This window comes from Cydia splendana, chromosome 19 (assembly GCF_910591565.1).
Source record: "Cydia splendana chromosome 19, ilCydSple1.2, whole genome shotgun sequence".
Lineage (NCBI taxonomy): Eukaryota > Metazoa > Arthropoda > Insecta > Lepidoptera > Tortricidae > Cydia > Cydia splendana.
Window position 1 is genome coordinate 1,200,530 of NC_085978.1, and position 24,414 is coordinate 1,224,943.

The 24,414-nt window shown below is 39.0% G+C and overlaps 2 protein-coding genes across 2 annotated transcripts in view; both read left to right on the forward strand.

The window, feature by feature from the left end:
- The window catches only part of LOC134799935 (nucleoredoxin-like), a 61,579-nt gene that overhangs the window by 17,328 nt on the left and 19,837 nt on the right, over positions 1-24,414 (forward strand). The window contains exons 2-3 of the mRNA XM_063772373.1: positions 10,546-10,776; positions 11,650-11,759. Coding sequence (XP_063628443.1) covers positions 10,546-10,776; positions 11,650-11,759 — 341 coding nt within the window. The remainder of the gene's footprint in view (positions 1-10,545; positions 10,777-11,649; positions 11,760-24,414) is intronic.
- LOC134799915 (translation machinery-associated protein 16 homolog) overlaps positions 1-24,414 on the forward strand; it is a 169,746-nt gene that overhangs the window by 3,653 nt on the left and 141,679 nt on the right. The window lies entirely within an intron of this gene.

A 24,414-nucleotide genomic window follows, 5' to 3' on the forward strand; every position in this document is an offset into this window, starting at 1 on the left:
TGCGTCCACTGCTGAACATATGCCTCTTTCATGGATTTCCATGTTGTTCTGAATGCGGCGGTTCTATGCCAGGTCGGCCCTGCCGTCTTTCTAATGTCGTCCGACCATCTGGATCGTGGTTTTCCGTCCCTCCGGCTTCCCAGTCGAGGTCTCCAGAACAGTACTCGCTGGCCCCATCGGTCGTCATCCCTGCGGCAGATATGGCCGGCCCATTCCCACTTCAGTTGCGCAATTCTTTTGGCGATGTCGGTAACTCTCGTGCGTTGACGAATGTCCTCATTCCGAATTCTGTCTCGCAGGGAGATCCCGAGCATCGCGCGCTCCATGGCTCTCTGTGCCACTTTTAGCTGGCGCACCCTTCCGACGGTCAACGTCCATGTCTCGCATGCGTAAGTCATCACTGGGAGGACGCATTGGTTGTAGACCCTGGTTTTCAGTGACTGTGGGATTTTGGACTTGAAAACATCGCCTAGCTTTCCAAATGCGCCCCAACCCAATTGAATACGCCTACTAACTTCGGCATCCAAGGGGTTACCGTCAAGCGTTATTTTCTGGCCCAAATATACGTAATCGCTTACTCTCTCCATCGTTTTACATACTGATAGTGTTGTAATTTGGTTGTTATAATGTAAAAAGTACGCATCGAGTAGATATTAGGTAGCATAGGTACCTAATAAACGGAAAACAAGCGTTCTATGATCCAATTGAGGGGGGATTTAAATCTTCTCGGGGCAGAGGTGTACGGTTGGAGCCGGTAAAGGTTTATTTGACGTTCATAAGCGCATTGTAATATGCCTACTTGAATAAACTATTTTTTATCTTTATCTTTATGACTATGACTAATATGATTAAGTAATTAAGTAGGCCATTTTCAGGGTTTTATACCCAAAGGGCAAAAACGGGACCCTATTACTAAGACTCCGCTGTCCGTCTGTCCGTCAGTCTGTCTGTCACCAGGCTGTAACTCTTGAACCGTCATAGCTAGACAGCTGACATTTTCACGGATGATGTATTTCTGTTGCCACTACAAATACTAAAAACAGAATATACTAAATATTTAAGTGGGGCTCCCATACAGCAAACGTGATTTTATGCCGTTTTTGGCGTAATGGGACGGAACCCTACGTGCGCGAGTCCGACTCGCACTTGGCCATTTTTATGAATTACCGACTTGACACTTGCGGTTGCATATAGCACTCTCTCGTCTGAATAAACAATCACATCACATGAGATCGGAATCACACGATAGGTTGGCGTGGGCGGCGCCGATATCTCGAGCCGGGGCTTTTAGCCTGATTGCTTGTCATTGTGCGTACAGACAGACAGACAGATACGTGCGTATTAGTATGTAGCGTTACAAGAGTCGCAAAACATAATGGCGGACAAAAGAACTGCTATAGGTAGCACATATGCGAGTTATGGATGGCAAGAATAGAAAAGTGGATGGCAAGAGGCCGAGAGGACGGTCACCCACCCGTTGGTCCGATCAAGTGGGTCAATTTCAACAGTACTAGTTTTTTGTGTCATTCCGGTGTAATTCTTTATTTACGTTTCTTCGATGTTTCTTTTAATGTCAATCGACACCTCAAACTGTTCTTTGATAAGCCTCTTACAGAGCACTTGATATCTTAAGCCTTTTGAGAATTATCGGAGATTAAAAAAATTTACTCGCACGTGAATGATAAGTATACACAGGAATGATATAACACTCCACCTGAATGACATTTTTCCACCGGAATAAAAAAAATGACTCGCACGTGAATGATAAGTATGCAAAGGAATGATATAACACTCCACCTGAATGACATTTTTCCCAACGGAATGAAAAAAATAAACACAGGAATGATATATATACACTAAAATGAGAAAAATGCTAAGAACTGCCTAAATCAGCCAAGTTCAATAATTAACCGAAAATTTATTTCGAATGCCCATGTTCTATCTAGCATATCGAGTATTTCTTTAAAAAGTGCCACTTTTACTAAATTATGGGCACAATTTATGGTACTTCTACTCGAGATAACAAGCTCTTTCAATTTAAAAACGAAAAAATTGTCCCACAAATTTAATAGGTACAATTTTAGAATTTCCATTTGAGTTACCGCAATACAAAGCCTATAGAAATAAGCAATACAGTAGAAAGTACAGTACGACGATGAAGCTCACGAATTTCCTGAAACTGCGCCAGTAATAAAGAAGTTGTTTTACATGTATGATCTAATGGTAGGAAATGAAAACATAGAAGAAACGAAGAAAATGTGCCAAGAAATCAAAGAAATAATGAGAAGAGGAGGATTTCAAATGCAAAAATGGTCTAGTAATTCCGATGAAGTTTTAGAATACTTGAAAGAAGACAATAGTACAAGAGACACGCTAGAAATCAAAATGGACAAAATAATAAAGATTCTTCGTTTCACCTGGAATAGACAAGACGATACGTTTGAAATTACAGAAAACTTACCTGAGATGAGAAGTCCTATAACAAAGAGGTCTGTACTTTCTGATGTTGCTTGTCTGTTCGACCCTTTTGGGTGGCTAGCACCTGTAATAATTACTGCTAAAGTTTTAATTCAGAAGTTATGGTTGAGTCATCTGGGTTGGGATGATGAGTTACCATCGGACTTGACAGACGAGTGGATTTGCTATAGGGAACAACTGATACATTTACAAAACGTCAAGGTTCAGCGTTGGTTAAACATGACACGAGAAGATGATCACATTGAGCTGCACGGATTTTCAGATGCATCCACTCAAGCTTATGCAGCCGTGACGTACTTGAAGGTTGTTAGAGGTAGTGTAGTACACGTCTCTATGATCGCGTCTAGAACTAAAGTCGCACCATTGAAGCAACTTTCTGTTCCAAAATTAGAGCTTTCTGTGCAGCCTTATTAGCAGAATTGATCAGTGATGTCGCAGAAATTCTGAAGATTCATAAAAATAAAATATTTGTTTGGACGGACTCAATGGTCGTACTAGCTTGGCTGCAATCTCAACCTAGTCGCTGGAAAACATTTGTAGCAAATAGGACAGCAGATATTACACGATTGATAGATAATGATCGTTGGAGACATGTGCAATCTGCTGACAATCCTGCGGACATCGCGACAAGAGGAGTCAAAGCTCAAGAATTAGCTACACAAGATCTGTGGTGGAGTGGGCCAGAATGGCTTAAGAGCGATCAAGTTGAATATGAAAAAAGAGAAATTGCACAAACAGAATTAGAATCAAAAACGACATGTCATGTACTTGTAGATGAAAAGCCTATATGGGAGAGATTTTCAACAATGTCACGAATGAAGAGAGTGCTAGCTTATTGTAGAAGAATGTTGACCGAAAGAAAAAGAGAACTAGAAGAGAATAAACACATAACAGTTAAAGAAATGGAAAAAGTGGAAGAACAATGTATAAGGTTCTATCAAAATTTAGTATATGGAAAAGATATAAACGATTTGAAGAAAGATGGAAGAGTTAAGAAAAGAAGTACCCTAATCACACTTGCACCATTCTTAGACGAGAAAGGTTTGCTAAGAGTGGGAGGACGTCTTCAAAATGCCTCAATGTCTGAAGAGACAAAGCATCCAATTATTATTCCACGCAACCAACATATTACAAAATTAATTGTTAATGAGGCTCACACTAGAACACTTCATGGTTGGAACCAGTTAATGATGACTTACGTGAAAACCAAATATTGGGTTATCGGCTTAAAGTCGTCCATTCGAAAATGCATTTACAATTGCAAGACCTGTGTTGGAGACAAAGCTAAAGTCAAGAATCAGTTCATGGGCCAGCTGCCAACAGTCAGAGTTAACCAAAATCGTCCCTTTTTAAATAGTGGCGTTGACTATGCTGGACCTATTTTAATGAGAACATCTAAAGGCCGAGGACATCATGCGACCAAGGGGTACATTTGTTTGTTCGTATGCATGGCTACGAAAGCTATTCATCTTGAGGCTGTATCGGATCTAATTTCACAAGCTTTCATAGCTGCTTTTAGAAGATTTGTTGCACGCAGAGGCCATTGTAAAGATATTTGGAGCGATAATGGTACCAATTTTATTGGTTCTGCTAAAGAGTTGAAATACATGTTCGAACCTGGGAAAAACAATTTAGCCAGCGAGGTGGCAGAACTGCTAGCGACTGAAGGGACAACGTGGCACTTCATACCCTCAAGAATGCCTTCATACGGAGGCCTGTGGGAAGCGGGAGTTCAGTCTGCCAAACGACATTTAGCCACAGTAAATAAGGATACTAAACTGACTTATGAAGAATTAGCGACTCTGTTGACCCAGGTCGAGGCATGTCTAAATAGTCGTCCTCTTTGTGAAATAGACAGTACCACAAGAGTCCCACTGACGCCAGGATATTTTTTAGTGGGTGAGCCCTTGGTCAGTGTTCCAGACTTAAATTACGAACACAAAAAAGTCAATATACTTACCAGATGGCAGTTAGTACAGAAGATGACACAGAACTTTTGGCGCCAAGGTACAGCCGGAATCTTATTTTGTCGGACTTGGCGGGGGCATGGCAGTGCCCCCAAATAATACTTAAACACAAAAGTGAAGCTACTTTTGATATCATTCCGGTGTTATTTTCATTTTGGTGGGTATTAAAGCCATTTTACTACACCGAAATCACCGGAATGAAATTGGTGGAATGATAAACCGAGGTGAAATAAAATTATAAAAAAATAACTAAATCCCACATTCTTTAACTATCGCGACATTTAAACTCACAAGTACAAAATACACGATCTGTAAATATTTGAAAAATAACAAATATGAAACAAAAAACATATAGCAAACTCCGGAATGATATTTTTTTTGTCCCCGTAACATCGAAATGACATGACTCACGTGTGTAGCGGATCTATTCGGCATCACGTCGACGTCTTCTTGCGGTGAGAGCCGCGGCACAACTGACTCTCAAAGTGCGCAGGAGGCGGGGGGGCGTACGAAATCAAACTTAGCCAATAACCGTCGACGAAATTTGTCCGCGGTAATAAGGATTTTTTTGCCGGACATATTTCTTTACGCATAATAAGGGGGTTTATTAAAGAGTTAGTAAGCAAGTAATATTTTTAAGGGTTCTTTATTGATATGGTATTATAATGATCTAAAAACTAATTTGATATCTTGTATAGTTTTAGAGTTGTGCGGCATTAAACAAGAATAACTGGGTTCCGGACAACCCACCTGAATGAAAAATTGGGCCTTTATCTTTTTTTTTCAATGATTAAATTATTTTATATTTTAATATTACTTATTGCCCGAGGTCGATAGCTAAGAGATGTTTCCAAAAAAAAATAGTATATGACTATTTTGACTTTCTGCACCAGCGTTTTCAGTCTTGCCATCAAATTTTATTGCTTGGGATATTCACCCAAGTAAGGAACATTACAGGACTTACCTACTGTCACTACTGCCCTTAGACAAGCCGAAGACAGGGTGAAATGGAAGCAGCTCGTCGAGGCCTCGGTGAAGGTATTTCAAGACAGGCACGACCTTCAGTAATGAAGAACACGAAGAAGAAGAAGAATGCGAGTTATAGCAAAATGGAATTTTGAACTAGCAGGGAATCATGTCTAATTTAGAAAAAGCCCTTCAAACTATATCTATAGGTACCAAATTTCATCGAAATCTGTTAACATGAAAGGGTGACAGACAGAGTTACAGTCGCATTTACAAAATTAGTTTATATTTTAATAAACTTATGATGTACCTACCTACTTGTGGCAATGTATAATATGTATTTGTATAACTTTAGTCTTTGGATGTACATTTTAACCAAAAATAAAGAGCACACGCCCAGATAACTAGCCACAAATATAAGCGTATTAATAGCAATAAGTATAAATGACTTGTTTTTGTTTATTTCCATCCACATGTTTACCGTGTTTAGGGTATTAACGTCTACTTGTAAGCTATCACGTCTGGTTTGCGTCACACCAAAATAACAAAACGAGCAATTGGTGTGGTCAATGATATCGTGCCATTTTGAACCATATTTCATTGTAATATGGTGAATAAGGCTTACATATATTTGATTGTATGCGGAGGGGTTTTGCTAGGTATTAATGGACCCTGGTTTTAGGGTGATTCTTTATCTTTATTCAGTTAAATCTTACAGTTTCAAACTGCTTTGTATTGTTTCCATTGCCTGCAATGACGTACTCCTCCGAACTATACAGGGTGGCAAAAAAATTGCACCCACATTTTACTTCATACTTGATGTGTTCTCACGGTATGTACCTACATTCACACAACAATAAAGTACAGGTTAGGTCATACGGTTAAAGGCCTGGGAGTAGAAAGTGGACTAAAAGGTCACCTGTTATAGTAAAAGATTATATTATTCGTATTGTCTTCAATGGGGTTGGCCGGTGGAAGTTTTTAGCAGATGGCGCCATCATAGCTTGCCCTGTCAATCCCTATAATTGTGTCAAATTTTTGTTTTTTTAATACACTGGATGCCAGCCCTTTAAGCCAAATCTCATAGAAAAAGGGGCAAGCTATGATGGCGCCATCTATGCAAACCTTTGACAGTTGCCAACCCCATTGTGTCGATGTATGACCAAGTGTTTTCAGGCAATATTGTAATAGGTAGATACCCATTGTAAATATTGTAATCAAATTTTGAGCACTGTAGAAGGGTTTTTTTAATATGCCACGATACCTACTAGTCTTAAAGCTTGTATTTCACTTATTGTATTTTTTTTAAAGTTTATGGTGCAATAAAGGATATTTACTTACTTATTACTATTACAAGTGTCTGTCAATCAAACATTGCCATATTTGGTGGTTTTTGCAATATTTTACTAACATACAGAATGATTTAGTTACTTATATCTGGCCACACTCGTAGGTAGAGAGAAAAATGTAGTGTAGTGGACAAATTACAGTACAGTATACAGACTAAGATTTTTTTTATTTCCTCAATTTTATCGTATGGAATGTGCAAGAAAGTTGTATAATGTAAATGGGCCTTTACGCACGAGAATTTCCCCTCCACATTATGAGTATTATGCCTACTGTCTCCCTCAAGTCTGGCGCGGTAAACATTCTGACTTTCTGACACGTGTACACAATAATATTTACGCCTGCTGATTGTGAGAGTAATAGTAATAGTAGTAAGGAATATTACTGCGATAACTATAAAGGTACAACATAATTTAAGATGTAGACCTTTTGCGACAATCTACCTAAATGGTATTTGCGTGAATTAAGTATTATATACAAAAACACCACAATTAAATTTCCATGAACAAGTGAGATTAACTTTATCACTCGCTTTAGCCACACATTGTATTTATTATTCACTAGCGACCCGCTCGGCTTCGCACGGGTTAACAAATTATACACCTAAACCTTCTTCAAGAATCACTCTATTGATTGGTGAAAACCGCATGAAAATCTGTTCAGTAGTTTTTGAGTTTATCGCGAACAAACAGACAGACGCGGCGGGGGACTTTGTTTTATAAGGTGCAGTCTTGACAATGACGGCCAATTCAAGATTGCAATACTTTATTTAAACCAGTTCTAGGTACATACATACAATCTCTTTTTGAAAAGTGGACTTTCAGACCATAAAAACGAACTCAGGTGTGCTGTAAAATACGGTATATTAATATACGACATAATAAGTTTTTATGGTACCATAATATTGCATTATTACCCAAATTACATATTACATACAATTGAATAATGGGAAATGAGTCTAATTTATCTTTCAAGATTTGACCGGAACATACATACATTGCAAGTTAAATGAGCTTGTAAAAATACTTTCCCATAATACGTCGGTTAAAACTAACATGTACACGCTACACGCTCAATTACCCTTTACTCGATTTCTGAGCACGTCGCCGCTGTCACCCTGTATGTTCCATAAACAAAATATTTCGCTTGAGCGGTTATGAGGATCACGTATCACGTAACACCCGAACTACGCTACGTTACGTACAGCATAATAAATAGCTAAACACATCGTTTTAGAACGGGTATAAGTCCATAATTTTCAACGGCGTATAAGTTTTTTTATTTCTATACACAAATGACGCTTTGTACTAAAATGGCGTAACTCAGAATGCGTTGTATTAGGAAAATCGATCTTACTCTCTAAATGACGTAAGTGCCTTTAAAATAAGGACTGGGCGCTCGATTCAAATTTATCCATTTGTTATGGTATGGTTGGTTTTGATACGACCTTGGTCAGAGTCGGCAAACTTTTGAAGTGAAGACCCAACCACACTAGAAAAAGTAAGGGCAAATCGCCTAGCGTGGTACGGGCGTGTGATGCGGATCAATGAGCTGCGTACGGACAGTGCGTTCCTGTGTTACGCGTAGTCGGGATACGCAGTCCTCGCGTAGGTACATAGTACCAAATACCGACTGTGGCGGCTTGCTAGAGTGTACGCGTAGCTGCGAGTACGGACATGGTGTTCCAGGATACGCGCAACTGACTACACGTGCCAATGTACGCGCAATCCGTACGCAGCTTCATGTGACGAGAAATAATACCTTTCTCGTGGATGAATGTGGACTTCCCGTACGAGGAAAAGGTGGATGGACTGTGTGAGAGATGATAAGAAACGAACGGAAGTGAATGATGAAATGACGGGCGACAGAGAGGGGTGGAAGAGAAAGACATACTGCGCCAACCCCAAGTGAATGGGACAAGGGCAACAGAATGATAACCCAACCGCAGCAGAAGTCATCAGTTTTAGGGCCGTACAGACGGACTGCAACTTGTACGGGAACTGAACGCCGACGTTGCAGTTGGTGTGCAGTTGGCGTGCAGTTCTCATACAAATTGCAGTCGCGTGCAGTCCGTCTGTATCGGCCTTTAAGGAATGCCAAAGAGCCACAACACTTGCTTTGACTGGTTTAAATTCCCTAAGTGCAGTTTCGCAAATTGCTGGGATCTTTCTCTTTTACTCTCATTAAGACGTAATTAGAGTGACGGAGAAAGAAGCCCGCAATTGACGAACTTCGATTCTCGCGGTTATAGCCCAGTACTGCAGGTCCAACCAGCGAACCGCGTGCCGTTGCATCAAAACTAGTAAAAAACCATAACAAAACTGAATCGGGCTCACGATGTAGTGCATAATTGTTTTCCATCGTATTTTCTCGGAAACATTCGAATTTGTCATGCTACTTCAGTCAACCTCAATACTTTTTGTACCGAGACTGACTGAAACAGCAAGACACGTTCGTACGTTTCCGTGAAAATACGATGGAAAATAATTATGCACTACATGTCGTTAATGGCATATACGTCCATTGAACGCTATACAAAAATGTCGTAAAGGCGTTTTGTTCTGCCTGACACATTCCGGGTGTAATCGTGTGTGTAGGTTTGCGATTTCTGATAGCGGGAATTGCTTTGGGGACTTTCTTGTACCGAAATTCCGTAACATTTCTATATAAATAAATACTTAGTAGGTAAAGTCGAAGTCAAAATATGGTCATTTTTACACAAAGTAAGCTCAAGAAGGCTTGTGTTGCGGGTATGATAACATTTTTTGCCTTATAACAAAGGAGTACCTAAGTTAAACTTATCTTTGTCGTCGACTGTATCTTAAATAGTGCATAGGATAGGAATAAGTTCGAAAGCAGAGTAATTTGAATAGAATAGAATATAATAGAATCCTTTATTGCGAACCATGGTACATAATAAAGTTGTTACAATAAAAAATTTTAGAACACATGGCACCCTGGTAGGGCATTGCTAATTAATCTTATGTCTAGTTATTTATGGAACATTTTTTAAAACTAAATAGTGTTACATAACTGTAACAATGCATAATACTGTTACATAAGATAAATAAAAATCCTAAATAATAACAACTTTATCCTAGCTTATTTCTTGTATTAAGTAAGTCCTATGTTAACTTATATTTACAAAAAGGGTTAATAATATTGTTAAGAATTAATAATTATTAGTAGTACTTATACTTATGAAAATTTATCCTCCATAAACTCTTAGACCGAATAGTATGCCTTCGATATTAAAAGTAGTTTTAGTTTTGACACGAATGGGTTAAGGTTTTTTATATTTCTTATATCGTTTGGCAGCTTATTATAAATCTGGATTGCTCTGAAATAAGGGCCTTTTTTGTAAATATCCAAAATTGGTTCCGGGGGGATGAGGTTATTGTTACGACGTGCACTTTTACAAAACTCAAATAACTGTGTGTTCTTCATGACAAAAGTAGAAATTTCTAAGATGTAGAGAGAGGGGAGAGTTAAAATTTCGAGATTAGTGAAATGTTTCTTACAACTGTCTGTTTGTCGTATATTGGTTAGTATGCGGACACATACAAAAAAATAATAGCAAATATGTATAAAACAAGAAGCACTTCATACTTTAGCAGCACTTACCAAGGCATCTTGCGTTACTGTTGCTACAGTAGTAGAAAATACTTTGCTGTTAAAAAAAATCTGCTCTCTGAATTATCCCAATGCACTTTATAAATATAAAAGAAACGCATATACCTAAGTTCCTAATTCTCAACTCCATTTTACCTCTCAATTTTCTTTACAGCGTCGCCTCACCCAAAAATACAGCATCGCAGTAGGAGTCCCCACCCTCATCATACGAGGGCGGCCAGTCCGTGCTGCCCTGATAGCCGATCCAACCGCCTCCGGCTTCCCCTGGCCAGCGCCGCCTTTACATGAGGTCCTTAGAGGAGTCCAGCTTCAAGGTCCGGATGGGAGTAAAGCCTATGAAGATCTGGGGGATGCTGTTAGGGTTTTCTATTTTGCAGCTCATTGGGTAAGTGGAGTAACTTAGTAACAATATACCAACGACCCGTCTGATAAGTAGCTCTACTCCCATATTAGCCAAACTTCATATACAACGTTGGTGGAGTAATTTACTCACAACATCATCAATGACCCGTCTCTAGAGTAACTCCACCTCTATACCATCCTACCGCTGTAGAATGATTCGTCTGTAAAGTAACTCCAGCACAATATTAACCAAACTCCATGTTCATCGCTGGTAGAGTCACTATAGTGACTGATCCAACCGCCTATAGCTTCTCCTGGAACTGCTTTTACATGAAGTCCTTAGAGGAGTTCAGCTTCAAGAATCTGATGGGAGTAAAGCCTATGAAGATCTGGGGGATGCTGTGAGGGTGTCTTATTTTGCTGCTCACTGGGTAAGTGCAGTACCTTAGTTGCACAAAACTAGTGTTCTGTTTGTAAAGTAACTCTACTTCTGTGTTAGCCGAACTCAATATATAAAGATGGTCGAGTAATTTACTAACAACACCACCAATGACCCGTCTGTAGAGTATCTCTACTTCTAAGTATCATCTACCGTTATCAGATTTGCTATCTGTAAAGTAACTCCAGTCCAGTGTTAACCAAACTCCATCGTCACTAGTAGAGACATCCTACTTGTTAACCACCTTTATACTTAGTGAGAGTTAGACCAAGAAAAGTCTGCTGCGATTTTGATAGCCCAAGCAGTGCAAGTGTTATTTATACGTCATAATTTCATAGAAGTTTGACATTTAAAATGACACTTGCATTGCGTGGGCTATCAAAATGGCTGCAGACTTTTCTTGGTCTAACTCTATGCCATTTTTTCGCCCAACAATTTTTACTTTCAATCATTTATTATAATGTCACTTTTTTACAGTGTCCACCATGCCGCGCGTTCGCTCCAAGCCTCTGCGCAGCATTATCGGCAGTGCGCAAGCGACGCGCCAAGTACGCGAACACGCATCTCATACTCGTCTCCAGCGACAGGTAACTATAAAGATGATCTAGAATGATTAATGTAATCTGATCGATCGAATTAATTGCCCATTCGCCATTGTTGTCGATTCTCACTGCTTTTTAGTGCCACTTTAATTTCAATTTCAATTTTAATTATTTATTCATTAAATTTACATTTTATACGTCATTAAATAATAACAGATAGTTAACATATAGGTACTCGTATACTTACAATAAACCGATTATATAATTTTGCCCAAACTAGGGCGTTCAAATCCAGCCCTGCACATATATGGGCTTATTTACATTTATAATTTATTTATAATTTTTAATTATTATTTACATGTTTATAAATTTACAGTATAAATTTATACATTCACAATTTTTTTTTGTAAAGTGTAATTCGTAAAGTGTCAAATTTATTATTCTATGTAGTAATTAAAGCTGGGTTTACTTTCAAGAATTTATGGTTTAGGTAGGTTTAGTTACTAAAGTAAGGATGCCAAGCATGAAGAATTTCGTACATTGACCTGTATCTACCGTACCCCGCTCGCACAGTGTTACCGCCAGCATCATAGCGGGACAGCAACATATCACGCGTGTGCGATAGAGATAGGAACAGGCGGTCGATTGTACGAAATTCTTGGGAGCCATTCATTTATTACGTAAACAAATTGGGGGGAGGGGGGTCGACCATGTCTTATTTTTTCTTACATAGGGAGGAGGTCAAAAACTGCCAAATATCGTCTTACGTAATAAATGAATAAAGTACCTATTAACAGAAACACATCATCTGTGAAAATGTCTAGCTGTAGCTATCACGGCTCATGAGATACAGCCTGGTACAGACAGACGGACAATGGAGTCTTAGTAATAGGGTCCCGTTTAATACCCTTTGGGTACGGAACCCTAAAAATGAGTGGCGCCTTGTCAAAGTAGCCCCAACTTACTTCATTTTGGAAGAGTCAAAGAATACCAAGCGACACTGCAGAAGTTCCAAACAAACAGACAGTTTTATTGAAACCAGACTCCTGCGAAGAACTTCGAACTTTTAACTAACACGTGACAACAGACTTCTGAAGCAATCAACTTCAGCCCTTTATGAGCCCTGTCTGAATGATAAATAGGTACAGGAACGTATTCCTACACAGGGTGGCTAAAAAATACCTGCATTCCCGTTGCCAGGGAGGTTTTGGGATTATACTGAGCAACTTTTACTATGGGACCAATCCCGAAATCTCGAAAAAAAAAAATTAGCTGTTTCATACATTTTGGCTGGTCCATTTTCTATGGGAGGGTATGTACCTGAACTACCTGACAACTGTCGGTGAAGTTTGGAGAGGCCATAAAATGAAATCCACTGAAATTGCTTAACTTTAATGTCCCGTATCGCATTTCCTTGCCCCGCCATTATAAACGACACAGAAGACTATAAACTTCTACTGTGTTAACTTTAGTACCGAGCTTCAAGCCATAAACCTTAATTTGCTTGGCACCCTTCATCAAATACTCTCGTACTGGCTCTTTCACCCTTGCATGACTGTTGCGAGTGCAAGCGAGTCGAATGCTTACTTGATCCAGTCTAAGGTGGTATATGTGGCCAGTGCCCACACAGAGTATCTGAATTCCATCCTTTAATTTCAACATTAAACTAAAATCACCTATATTAGACTAATGTTAGACATCAAATGGAGAAAGCATTCAATTCAATTGTTTATGCATTCTATAGCATAGTCGAATTCTATACAAGGAATATAGAGTTAGACCATGAAAAGTTTCCAGCGATTTTGATAGCCCACGCAGTGCAAGTGTTATTTATACGTCATAATTTCATAGAAGTATGACGTATAAAATAACACTTGCACTGCGTGGGCTATCAAAATCGCTGCAGACTTATCTTGGTCTAGCTCTACGAAAGTTTGTATACTGTGGTACAAATTTTCACGACGACGTAAAGCAGTCTCTCTCGTTATAGTTGATTTTTTCAAGCTGACTGTTTAAGAATATGAGAGCTCATAGTTCTATACGGTCAGCTTGAAAAAATTCAACTTAATACATAATAGGTATTTATTCAAAACTGTGGTAAACTGTCAAATCTGACTTCCCAAGTCTGCGGTAGCACTTATAGTGGTTGCCAGAGCATTTAACTTCTCAACATTCTTGAAACATTCTCGCAATAACCCCCCCTACTCTGCCTCTACTAAGAAAGGGACGGCCCTTATCTGAATGGCTCAGGAAGGCTCAGAATAGGGTACTTAGGGAACAGGGGTTGTTTACTGCTAGAGGGAAATCACTGGGGTTGTTATTTTTACTGAGATTCCAAAAAGTTTATGCAATCATCTTGATCACTGAACATTCAACTAACTACGAAGCCAAATAAAATGTTGGGGAACCATGCTAGAGTTTGGCATGTTAATTCATAATAGTTGACATGTTGCCTGTAAAGATAATGATAACATTTTTGACACATAATAGCGTCTTCGTTCGATTTACTTCGTGTAGAAGCGCTGATGGTGGCCTAGCGGTAAGAGCGTGCGACTTATCCGGATGTCGCAGGTTCAAACCCCGGCTAGTACCTACCAATGAGTTTTTCGAAACATATGTACGTACGAAATATTATTTGATTATTTACCAGTCGATTTTCGGTGAAGGAAAACATCGTGAGGAAACCGGACTAATCCCAATAAGGCCTAGTTTACCCCTGGGTTGGAATGTCAGATGGCAGTCTCTTTCGTAAAAACTAGTGCCTACGTCTATTCTTGGGATTATTTGTCAAGCGGACCCCATCCCATAAGCCGTGGTAAAATGCCGGGACAACGCGAGGAAGAAGAAGTTCGATTTACTTCGTAAGGAAATCAAAAAGCTGGAAAAAAACAATAAATGTATGATGAATAACTTCGTTAGAATTTAGATTATATTATTATTCTTGTATTATTCCTACGTATGTACCTAAGCACCTAAAGTCCTTCTAAGCTAACTCTGCACTGATTTGAATAGATCAAAGTGAGTGGGTGTCATTGTAACTGTCTTAATTTCATAGTCACACTTTGTCATTCATTGCATCTGCTATGCAGAGTTAGCTTGGTCCAAATCTAAGTTATTTAAACAAGAGACAAGTATCACTTCTCTTTCAATACACTTAAATACAATCCGCAAGAAATTATTCCTGCGTCCTCCTAGATTCCATTTTCCGTAACGAAGGTAATAAACCGGAAGAAATGATCTAAGCCTGGTCATGAAATATTCAACAACTCGCTCGTTCCACCTTCATTGAATCTACAGATTTTAACAAAGAAAATAACCCGCATTCCAGTGCTAAACCGCATCGGATGAATAATTTGACAGTATGCCACCAGAATATAGCTGCGCTAGAAAATAAAACACTCCGTCTAGAAGTACTCCTGCAGGGCGAATTAAGGTGTGACATCCTCGCGATCACTGAACACTGGCTGCCGATAGGGAAACTAAAATGTGTTACTATCGACGGGTACAAATTAGTGTCATGTTATTGCAGAACCAATTCAGTACACGGCGGCTCTTGTTTATTCGTTCGAGAAACAATAAAGTGCGTAGAAAATACCGAGCTAGTGAAGTTTGCAACAGAAAGATGTTGCGAAATATCTGCCATTGACTTAGTTGACTTTAATATTACGATAATATGCATTTATAGGACTAACTTAGTAAGAGTAGGTGATTTTCTTGAGTGTTTTAGTCGGTTGCTCGGTAAGACTACTGATTTGAACGTAAGCTGCCTAATCGTGGGCGATTTTAATATCAATTGTCTAGGTGATAGTAACGCGGATCAAAAAAGATGGTCAGATATGTTGGCTACCCATGGCATGGTGAATGAAGTTGACTTTCCAACTCGTGTTACAAAAACCACGTCAACTTGTCTAGACCACCTATATTCCAATTTAGCTGCGGGGTCCGTGAGTGTTTCACCAGTCGTCACAAATTTAAGCGATCATTATGCTTTCAAAGCCGAGGTGCGAGTGAGAAACAAAAGCGAATTAGATAGTGCTTCTGTATTTGCTAGGAGCTTTTCTCTAAATAACCAAGCCAACTTCGCTGCGGCCATCGAAAGTGTTGATTGGGACAATATACTGGCAAAAAACCTATATGCTACAAATCTGACAAATTCTATTATAAACATAATAATTAATAAATATGATATATGTTTTCCACTTAAAAAAATAAATTCATGTAAAAAGCAGGATTGTTCCTGGATAACTCAGGATGTAAAAATGTACAAATCTTTATTATTTGACATTTTAAAAATTAGCGATAGGTATTCTAATGACAATATTATCATGGAATTAATACTTGACATGAAAATTCATTACGATAGGTTGGTACTGCGTGAGAAGTCTAATTATTATAATAACATAATCTCTGCACATAAGAACAAATCGAAAGCTCTGTGGAATATAGTAAACAAAGAGCGGGGTAAGCATAATAGCTTGACACTCGACGTTACCGACGCGATACTGAATAAGGACGGAACTAAATTTTTGTCAAAAAAAGACGCGGTGAACGCCATGAATGCAAGGTTTCTAGGTGCGGCAGCGGCGTGCGGCGCACCTTGCGCAGACGTCGTGTGCGCCGTGGGCAAGCTTTGCGCTGCGCGCCCCGCCGCGGACCGCTCTCTGCGACTTGGTACATTCAGCACAGACGAGGTCTACCAAATAATAACGTCACGAATCCCGCCTAAGCCATCCAAGGATGTGTATGGCGTCAACATGTTACTGTTGAGGATGGTCCCAGGGTCATTTGCAACGTGCATGGCGAAACTGTTCAACATGTGTATTAAAGAGGGTCGATACCCCTCTCCACTTAAAATCAGCAAGGTTGCGCCACTTTTTAAAGGTAAAGGGAAAAGGGTAGACATGGATGCCTATAGACCTGTCTCTATAATCCCAGCAATAGCGAAAGTTCTAGAGAAGGGTCTCAGCAGTCGCCTCTCGACCTTTTTAGCTGCTACGGGTGCCCTGTCTGAGAAGCAGTTTGCATATAGAGAGGGCCAGTCAACGACATCTTTGACGCGTGAGTTGTTAAAATGTATCATGGTCGCAAAGGAGAGAAAGCAGCATGTTGCAGTCTTGTGCTGCGACCTGTCAAAGGCCTTTGACGTAGCAGATCATGGCGTGATTACAGAAAAGCTGCGCCATTATGGGATAAACGGCGCGCCGCTGTCACTGTTTGAGAGTATGCTGCGCAACAGGTTTCAGATAGTAGTAGGTGATGGAGGAAGGGTGAAGTCAGACCCTCTGGAGGCCTCAATGGGCGTAGCACAGGGGTCATCGGTCTCCAACCTGCTTTTTTCACTGCTCTTAAATGACCTGCCTGAGTCTATAGATACTGCCGAGGTTCTGATGTATGCTGACGACGTCGCCGCAATTGTCTCTGCACCGAGCATCGAAAGTATTGAGGAAAAACTGAACCAAACTACTGCACAGCTGGCCGAGTGGTTCGATGTGAACGGGCTATCCTTGAACCTGAAGAAAACTCATTACCTTGTTTTCAATCTCGCTGGCCGTCCGACAAGACCGCTCACTGTCAGGGTAGGCGATGAGGTGCTTGAACAAGCCAGCAACACAACCTTCTTAGGGTTTGAGATAGACACGTGCCTGGCATGGAATCAGCACGTAGACAGACTTTGTGGGAAATTGGGGAGCGCGTGCTTCGCGCTGAGCCGGGTTGCGAGGTCGGTGTCTGCAGAGGCGGCGCGCACCTGCTACTTCGCCACGGTGCACTCACTGCTGCAGTATGGCGCTGAGCTCTGGGGTCGCTGTGCAGAGTGGGAGCGGGTGTTCCGCCTCCAAAAACGCGCAGTGAGGATCATCGCTCGAGTTCCCCACGATACCCATGCTAAGCCTCTTTTTATTAAGCTAGGCATATTAACACTGCCGGCAATAGTCATTCTGCAAGTGGCCGTATATGTGAGAGTGCATCTGGCGTCATTTAAAACATTTAGAATGTTAAGCTTGTACGAAACGCGGAACGCAGATAAAATTGTGGGTATAAGCCGGAAGTTGACCAAGTCATCTAAACTCACTCACGTCATGGGTCCCACTGTCTACAATAAGTTGCCAAAAAACATACTTGATGCTCCAAGCTTGGGCAGCTTTAAATTTCGCTTAAAGCAGTGGCTTATCGAGCAATCCTTTTATAGCTACGACGAATTCATTACGTATAAAGCGCAATAATTAGACTGTTTATTATGTCATTGTAATAACTATCTTAAGTACCATGTATTTTGGTAAATTACTATAGGTACTATTACTAAATTATTTATTTATTTATTAATGACGTATAAATTGGTTTTATAAATAAATTATTATGATTATGATTATGATTATAACTACCGGGTTTTTTTAATTCTGTTATATTTTACTACTAGCTGTGCCCGTGGCTCCGCATGCAATGGACTGCTTATGATTTATTCTTTATTTTTCCGTAGCCTATGTTCAGTCTTAGGGCCTCTTGCGCGTTCAAGGGTTAGCCAACTAACTCGGAGTAAACCATACAGTACAGTTTAACCCTGTACGGTTAACTCCGAGTTACCCTGCCAGCAGACGTTCGGTATTTTCATTCGGTTTTCGTACGGGATGACGGGTGGGAACGGGACGTCGCTCTACAAATGAATAGCGCTGTCTCGCTTGCACCTGTCATTCCGTACGGAAAATTCCGAACGTCTGCGGCCAAGCTTAGCTGGCTAACCCTGGCGCTGGTTGGGCGCAAGTGGCCCCTAGGGTGTAATTTTTCTACATGTAGGTAAAATTAAACAAAATCAGTTCAACATTTCAACACATCCACAAACACAGTGCGCATTTATGGATAGATTTTGCCTTCGTTGCAAATTATTTTTTTGCAATAGGTACCTATCATTAAACTAATAATTAAAAAAACAATATCTTACAACAACCTGATAGAAAATATTTGTAGGAAGTTTTTCATCCCATCTCATGATCTTACAATTTAGGTGTTACCCTAAGCTTTTGAATTTTTGCTTTAGTGATTAGTCAATATAATGCTCAATTTGGTTCATCCTATCTTATCCAACGTTTCCAAGTTTACACAAAATCTGTGTTAATTTCGGAAGAAAAGAAAATCTACTTAAATCCCCTTAACTTGTCAGGTGTGCAGCGATATGTAAAACAGCAGGAGGGGGGCGAATGTAAAATCTGGATTTATTGAAACAGGAGCGGTCCGATCGCTCCTCCTTGAATGCTGATGAGCAAATCGGAAAATGTTAAAAAATAGCCGTTGCCTAAAAGAAGGAAATTGAAAATTATCGAGACTGTACCAGAATCTAACAAGGCACGCATTTAACCGGTCAACTAATTAATCGAATTTGGGTAGTTTAAAATAATAGAAATGGGTACTAAAATTAATAGTTTGGCAACAAAAACGGAGCCTTAAAATATATCAATATGAGTTGTATTTTAATGCCGTTACAGCTTTTGTTTATTTTTAGGCAGGTACCCACCAGGTACCAAATATATATTTGGCAACTGAATTATTATATTGGAGACTATTTTTGAAGCACATTTTAAAAATAAAACGGCTATCTATTCATTTAAAGATGAAGTTCTTTTAAAATATTTTTTAATACAGTTGCTCAAAAAGTGCTACTTTACGTAGCTGTTTAGCGTGCGGAAAGTTGGTTATCTCGAACTAGTGCTTTTTACTTTTCCAATTTTTTTAAATTTATACTTGTTCCAATTCACGACTACTTATTGATGAGTGTTAATATTAGTTTCCTTTAAACGTCGTAATCAGCAGAAAAACCTACTGTTAATGTAAGAATGTGAAAAATATACATATTTCATATTTTAATACTTACCTCTTCATCATTATAACACGTTTATTTTTTAATATTGAATATTGAAAATTCCGTTCTTAATAAGTTGTCTGAATGGAACGGAATAGCTGCCAAACGCCCATAGATATAATATACTTAAAGACGACGTCTTAGCGAGCTGTCACTGTTACCACTTTGGTTTAGTGTACGATTAACAATATTTTACTTATTTTTTCGCAACTGTATTAAAAAATGTCGTTCGATACACGTGCGGAAATGTCATTCTTCACTCGTCCCGAGTCTTGCCACTCGCCTGCGGCTCGTGCCAAGATATCTCGGTACTCGTGAAGTAATGACATACCTTCCGCACTAGCATCGAAATGTACTATTGTTTGGTCACTACACGGTCAACCTAACACGCTCCTCCTCGCTTCGCTCGTCGTCGCACCTATCTTTTGACTCTGGCAGAACACAGTGGTAACTATTGAAATTAGTAATTAAAAGTTTAAAGACCTAATGGTATAATGGCCATGAGGTGTTTCATGATTAGGAATTTCGACTATAAGTATAGCAAGTATAGTAGGGTATTATTGGTAAATAAATTTGTGGTGTTTTGTGGATTAGGAAATTTGTCAATTTAAAGTACTAGGTATGCATATGTTTAAATTCAAATTATTTAAAAATTGAGTATTTAAAGCTTATGTATATAGGTATCTTAGGTATTCTGTATATGTACAAAATATATAAACAACCAAATTTTATGATCGCTTTACAATATTAGTTGCCAACTTATTATTTTAGACGCCAACCTATCAATTCAAGTTCCCTATAATTTTTTGGGTGGCTTGATTTTGCTGCCAGTTTTTTAATAATATGATGCTTAAATTTGCAGCTAATATAAATTTATTGGTGCTAAAATATTAATGCACAGCGAATAGTAGATTGTACAACAGGGACATAAAGTGACCCATTGTTACCCGAGGCAATTTTTTGGTCTGAGCAAAGCGAAGACCAAAATAGTAGACGAGGGTAAAAATTGACATTTATGCCCTTGTTGTATCTCTTATACTCTGCTTTTCACTTCGATTGCGAGGAAAATGAAATTATATTTTTCACGGCAATTTACACCACGAAATTGTCGTAAAGCGAAAGAACATAATACATAACCAATTCCCGCCAACTAACTTTTTAATTATATTTTTTTATTTTCAACATGTGATCAGAGTTTCAGACGCTTGGTTTTCTGCCAAGTCAAACATTTCGGAGCATTTTTGAACGATAATCGACTCCTATTTTATGTGATTTACTAAATTTAATGACAGAAAATACGGTTTTATAATAAATTGTAGCAAAAATAAAATAATATAACAAGTTTTGTCATATTGGTCAGTAAAATTGTGGTACACCACGAAATTGTCGTAAAGCGAAAGAACATAATACATAACCAATTCCCGCCAACTAACTTTTTAATTATATTTTTTAATTTTCAACATGTGATCAGAGTTTCAGACGCTTGGTTTTCTGCCAAGTCAAACATTTCGGAGCATTTTTGAACGATAATCGACTCCTATTTTATGTGATTTACTAAATTTAATGACAGAAAATACGGTTTTATAATAAATTGTAGCAAAAATAAAATAATATAACAAGTTTTGTCATATTGGTCAGTAAAATTGTGCAATATGTTTTAACTGTTTGGCTGTTGAGACCGATTACCTTAGTCTTAGAAGAAAATTTTACTTTTATGCTCTAGAGCATAAAATGCGATTTTATGTCGTCTACGCACGACATAAAGGTGCACTTTTTGAGCATGAGAAGTGAAAATTATATTATTATATGCCCAGTGAAAGTTCCTGTTTAATATTTTAGTTGCCCGGTTAATAATAAGCCATCTAAAAATTTCTTATACTTCTAAAAGTCTTATTAGATGGAAATTAAAACATAACGAATAAAAACTTAGTGTCCGACCGAAACATGTTTTTTTGCCGAAACCGAAACCGAAACCGAACCTTTTGTAGACTTGTTAAGGCCCCATTCATACGGCAGCTTTTTCAACGCGCGTTAAAAAAGCGTTTGAATGACACAAATGGAGACCCATGTATGTATTCACACGACAGCGGTGGCGCTTTTTATCAAGCGTTGTTGGATTTTCGACTTTAAGCCTTGGTCGTTAAATCGAACTTAGGGTGCGGACAGATTCAAGCGCTTTTTTAACGCGCGTTGAAAAAGCTGTCGTGCGAATGGGGGCTAAAATCGTTGAAAAAATGTCATAAAACCGCTTTTACACACATATTATGGGGCTGTCAACACCCAATGTCCTTGAAATTGATGTTACTTAAGCAGTTTTTTAAGAAAATTACTAGAGTTAGACCAAGATAATTCTGCAACGATTTTGATAACACACGCAGTGCATGTGTTTTGCATTTTAAACGTCAAAACTTCTGTGAAATTATGACGTATAAATAGCATTTGCACTAGTTGCACTGCGTATGCGTATGCTATCAAAATAATTGTAGAACTTTCTTGGTCTAACTCTATTCATTCACCAGTCAATCAAGCTAACATGTAGATACAGGGTCAACCAAAAACGCCAGCGCAGCGAGCGCGAATTTTTTGTTGACAATATCGCAAGGCCGGGTACCGATCTTCACCTGGGCCTAAACGTCCGAAGTGCCCCAGTGAGGCGAACTTTCATGCGAAGTCAAAGCCGTGTCCAACCAATGTCCATTGTATTAAAAAGCGAGATATTTCCTTGAGCGCTGGTGGCCTAGCGGTAAGATCGTGCGACTTTCAATCCGAAGGTCGCAAGTACAAACCCCGGCTCGTACCAATGAGTTTTTCGGAACTTAATATATACGAAATATCATTTGATATTTACTATTTGCTTTTCGGTGAAGGAAAAACATCGTGAGGAAGCCGGACTAATCCCAATAAGGCCTAGTTTACCCCTGGGTTGGAATGTCAGATGGCAGTCGCTTTCGTAAAAACTAGTGCCTACGCCAATTCTTGGGATTAGTTGTCAATTGGACCCCAGGCTCCCATGAGCGGTGGCAAAAATTCCGGGATAACGCGAGGAAGATGATGAGTTTTCTTATTATTCCTTTGCCCAGGCCCAGTAACATACGACAGTGCTATCTCATTTACTCCGATACAATTAGAATTAGACAGTGTGCGCGTTATAGGTATTAACAACCTCTTAAGACTGCGCGTCGACCGTCTAGTGGCGCCCTCATTAGTGGAATTGTATTTTATAATAAACCAATTAATTTCTGTACCTATACATGAATGTAGGTACATATTAATATTGTTGTCCTACTTATTCCCCAACTTTTGGTCTTTGTCACATAGTTTAGTTTCATAGTACGAAGTACCATTTCGTAAGTTTCGGCCCGGCCGAAAGGTTCGGCCGTTTTTTGGCCGAAGCCGAAACTACAGCCGAAACATGATTTTTTGGCCGAAACTGGCCGAAACCGAAACCGTAACCGAACCTTCGGTCGGACACTAATAAAAAGTGACATTCGACAACCAGTAACGTCACTTTTGACACTGACAGATCATATCAATACTATATCAAATTCATTAGCTGTTATTACAATCAAAATACGGCTCTTGTAGACGAGGAAAGCTGGACAGACATACGAATATACGATAATATACATATAAATATATTTTACAGTAGGTACATATGGTGCTACTACAGAGCGGTAATTAGCACAATACGTGTTATACGTGCATATATCGCAAATTTAAAGGGCCATATGTCGTATTATAAAACGTTGTACAGTACACATGCGAAAAGGTAATTCGCAACTAGTGTCGATTTAAAACTCTTAATTCCTTCGGTCGTGTTTCAATTTATCGCCACTCGTTGCGAATTTCCTACTTTTCGCACTTGTATCGTAATCTACTATTGGTCGTCTGATTTAGAAACGTGAAATTAATGTGAGAACGTGACTTGATTTTCAGAATGTACTGAAATCTGAAAGAAACTCATAAATTTTGATCGTCTCCCCCGACAATTTACGGTCGGATTTTTTTCTCTTTTAAAGCACAATATTAATATTTATTCAAATTATATTCATGGCTTACTTCATACTAAAAAAAATTTATCTATGAATTTGAAGCTTGGCCTCGGGTCGGGTATCGAATTTTTGATTTATAGATATGAAAACCATAATTTTTCTAAACTTTTGATTAAAGCGACGTAAAGGTAACGGTTTGGTATAAAACGCATTCGGGTATTTGAATGATAATTTGGCAAATTAATCCTCGGACCTTAACCATCGGAAAAAGCTCTTTGACGCTTTTAACGATACCTCCACTCACTGGTCGATAGAACAAAAGGAGTGATGCTCCTCTTTTCTGTATCTGTGCGACGTACGTATAGAAATGCCTATTAGAGTTATCGGTCTTCCCTACAATACATTTACGCCGGTCTTCCACATTATGTGTCGTATTTAGTATTTTGACCCTAGGACTTGCAATAAATTGTCGGTAGGTGAAGGTCAAGTTAAAATGAAAATCCAGAGGTCTTATTAAATTACACAGTTCATTTAAGAAGTGTACGCGTAATTAAAAAGATTAAAAATAAACACAGCCAGTTGAAAAGAGCAAATAACGTGGAAAAAAAAATTAATTTGCTGAAAGTTAAGGTTTTTCGCGAAGAAAAACAGCTAAATAGGCAGTTTACGTAATTTCTGTTGCCCTGCGAGCGCGTTTATTTTTTAAAAGTAAGAGGGGTTCAGGTTTCGATTCGCATTTGGCCGTTTTTTGTTTTCGTTCACAAAAGCGGCGGTGAAATTCGATGCATGGATTTTGTTTAACCGACTGCAAAAAGAAAAGTTGTTTTATTAGCATCCGTCCATGCAAGTCCATGCAATT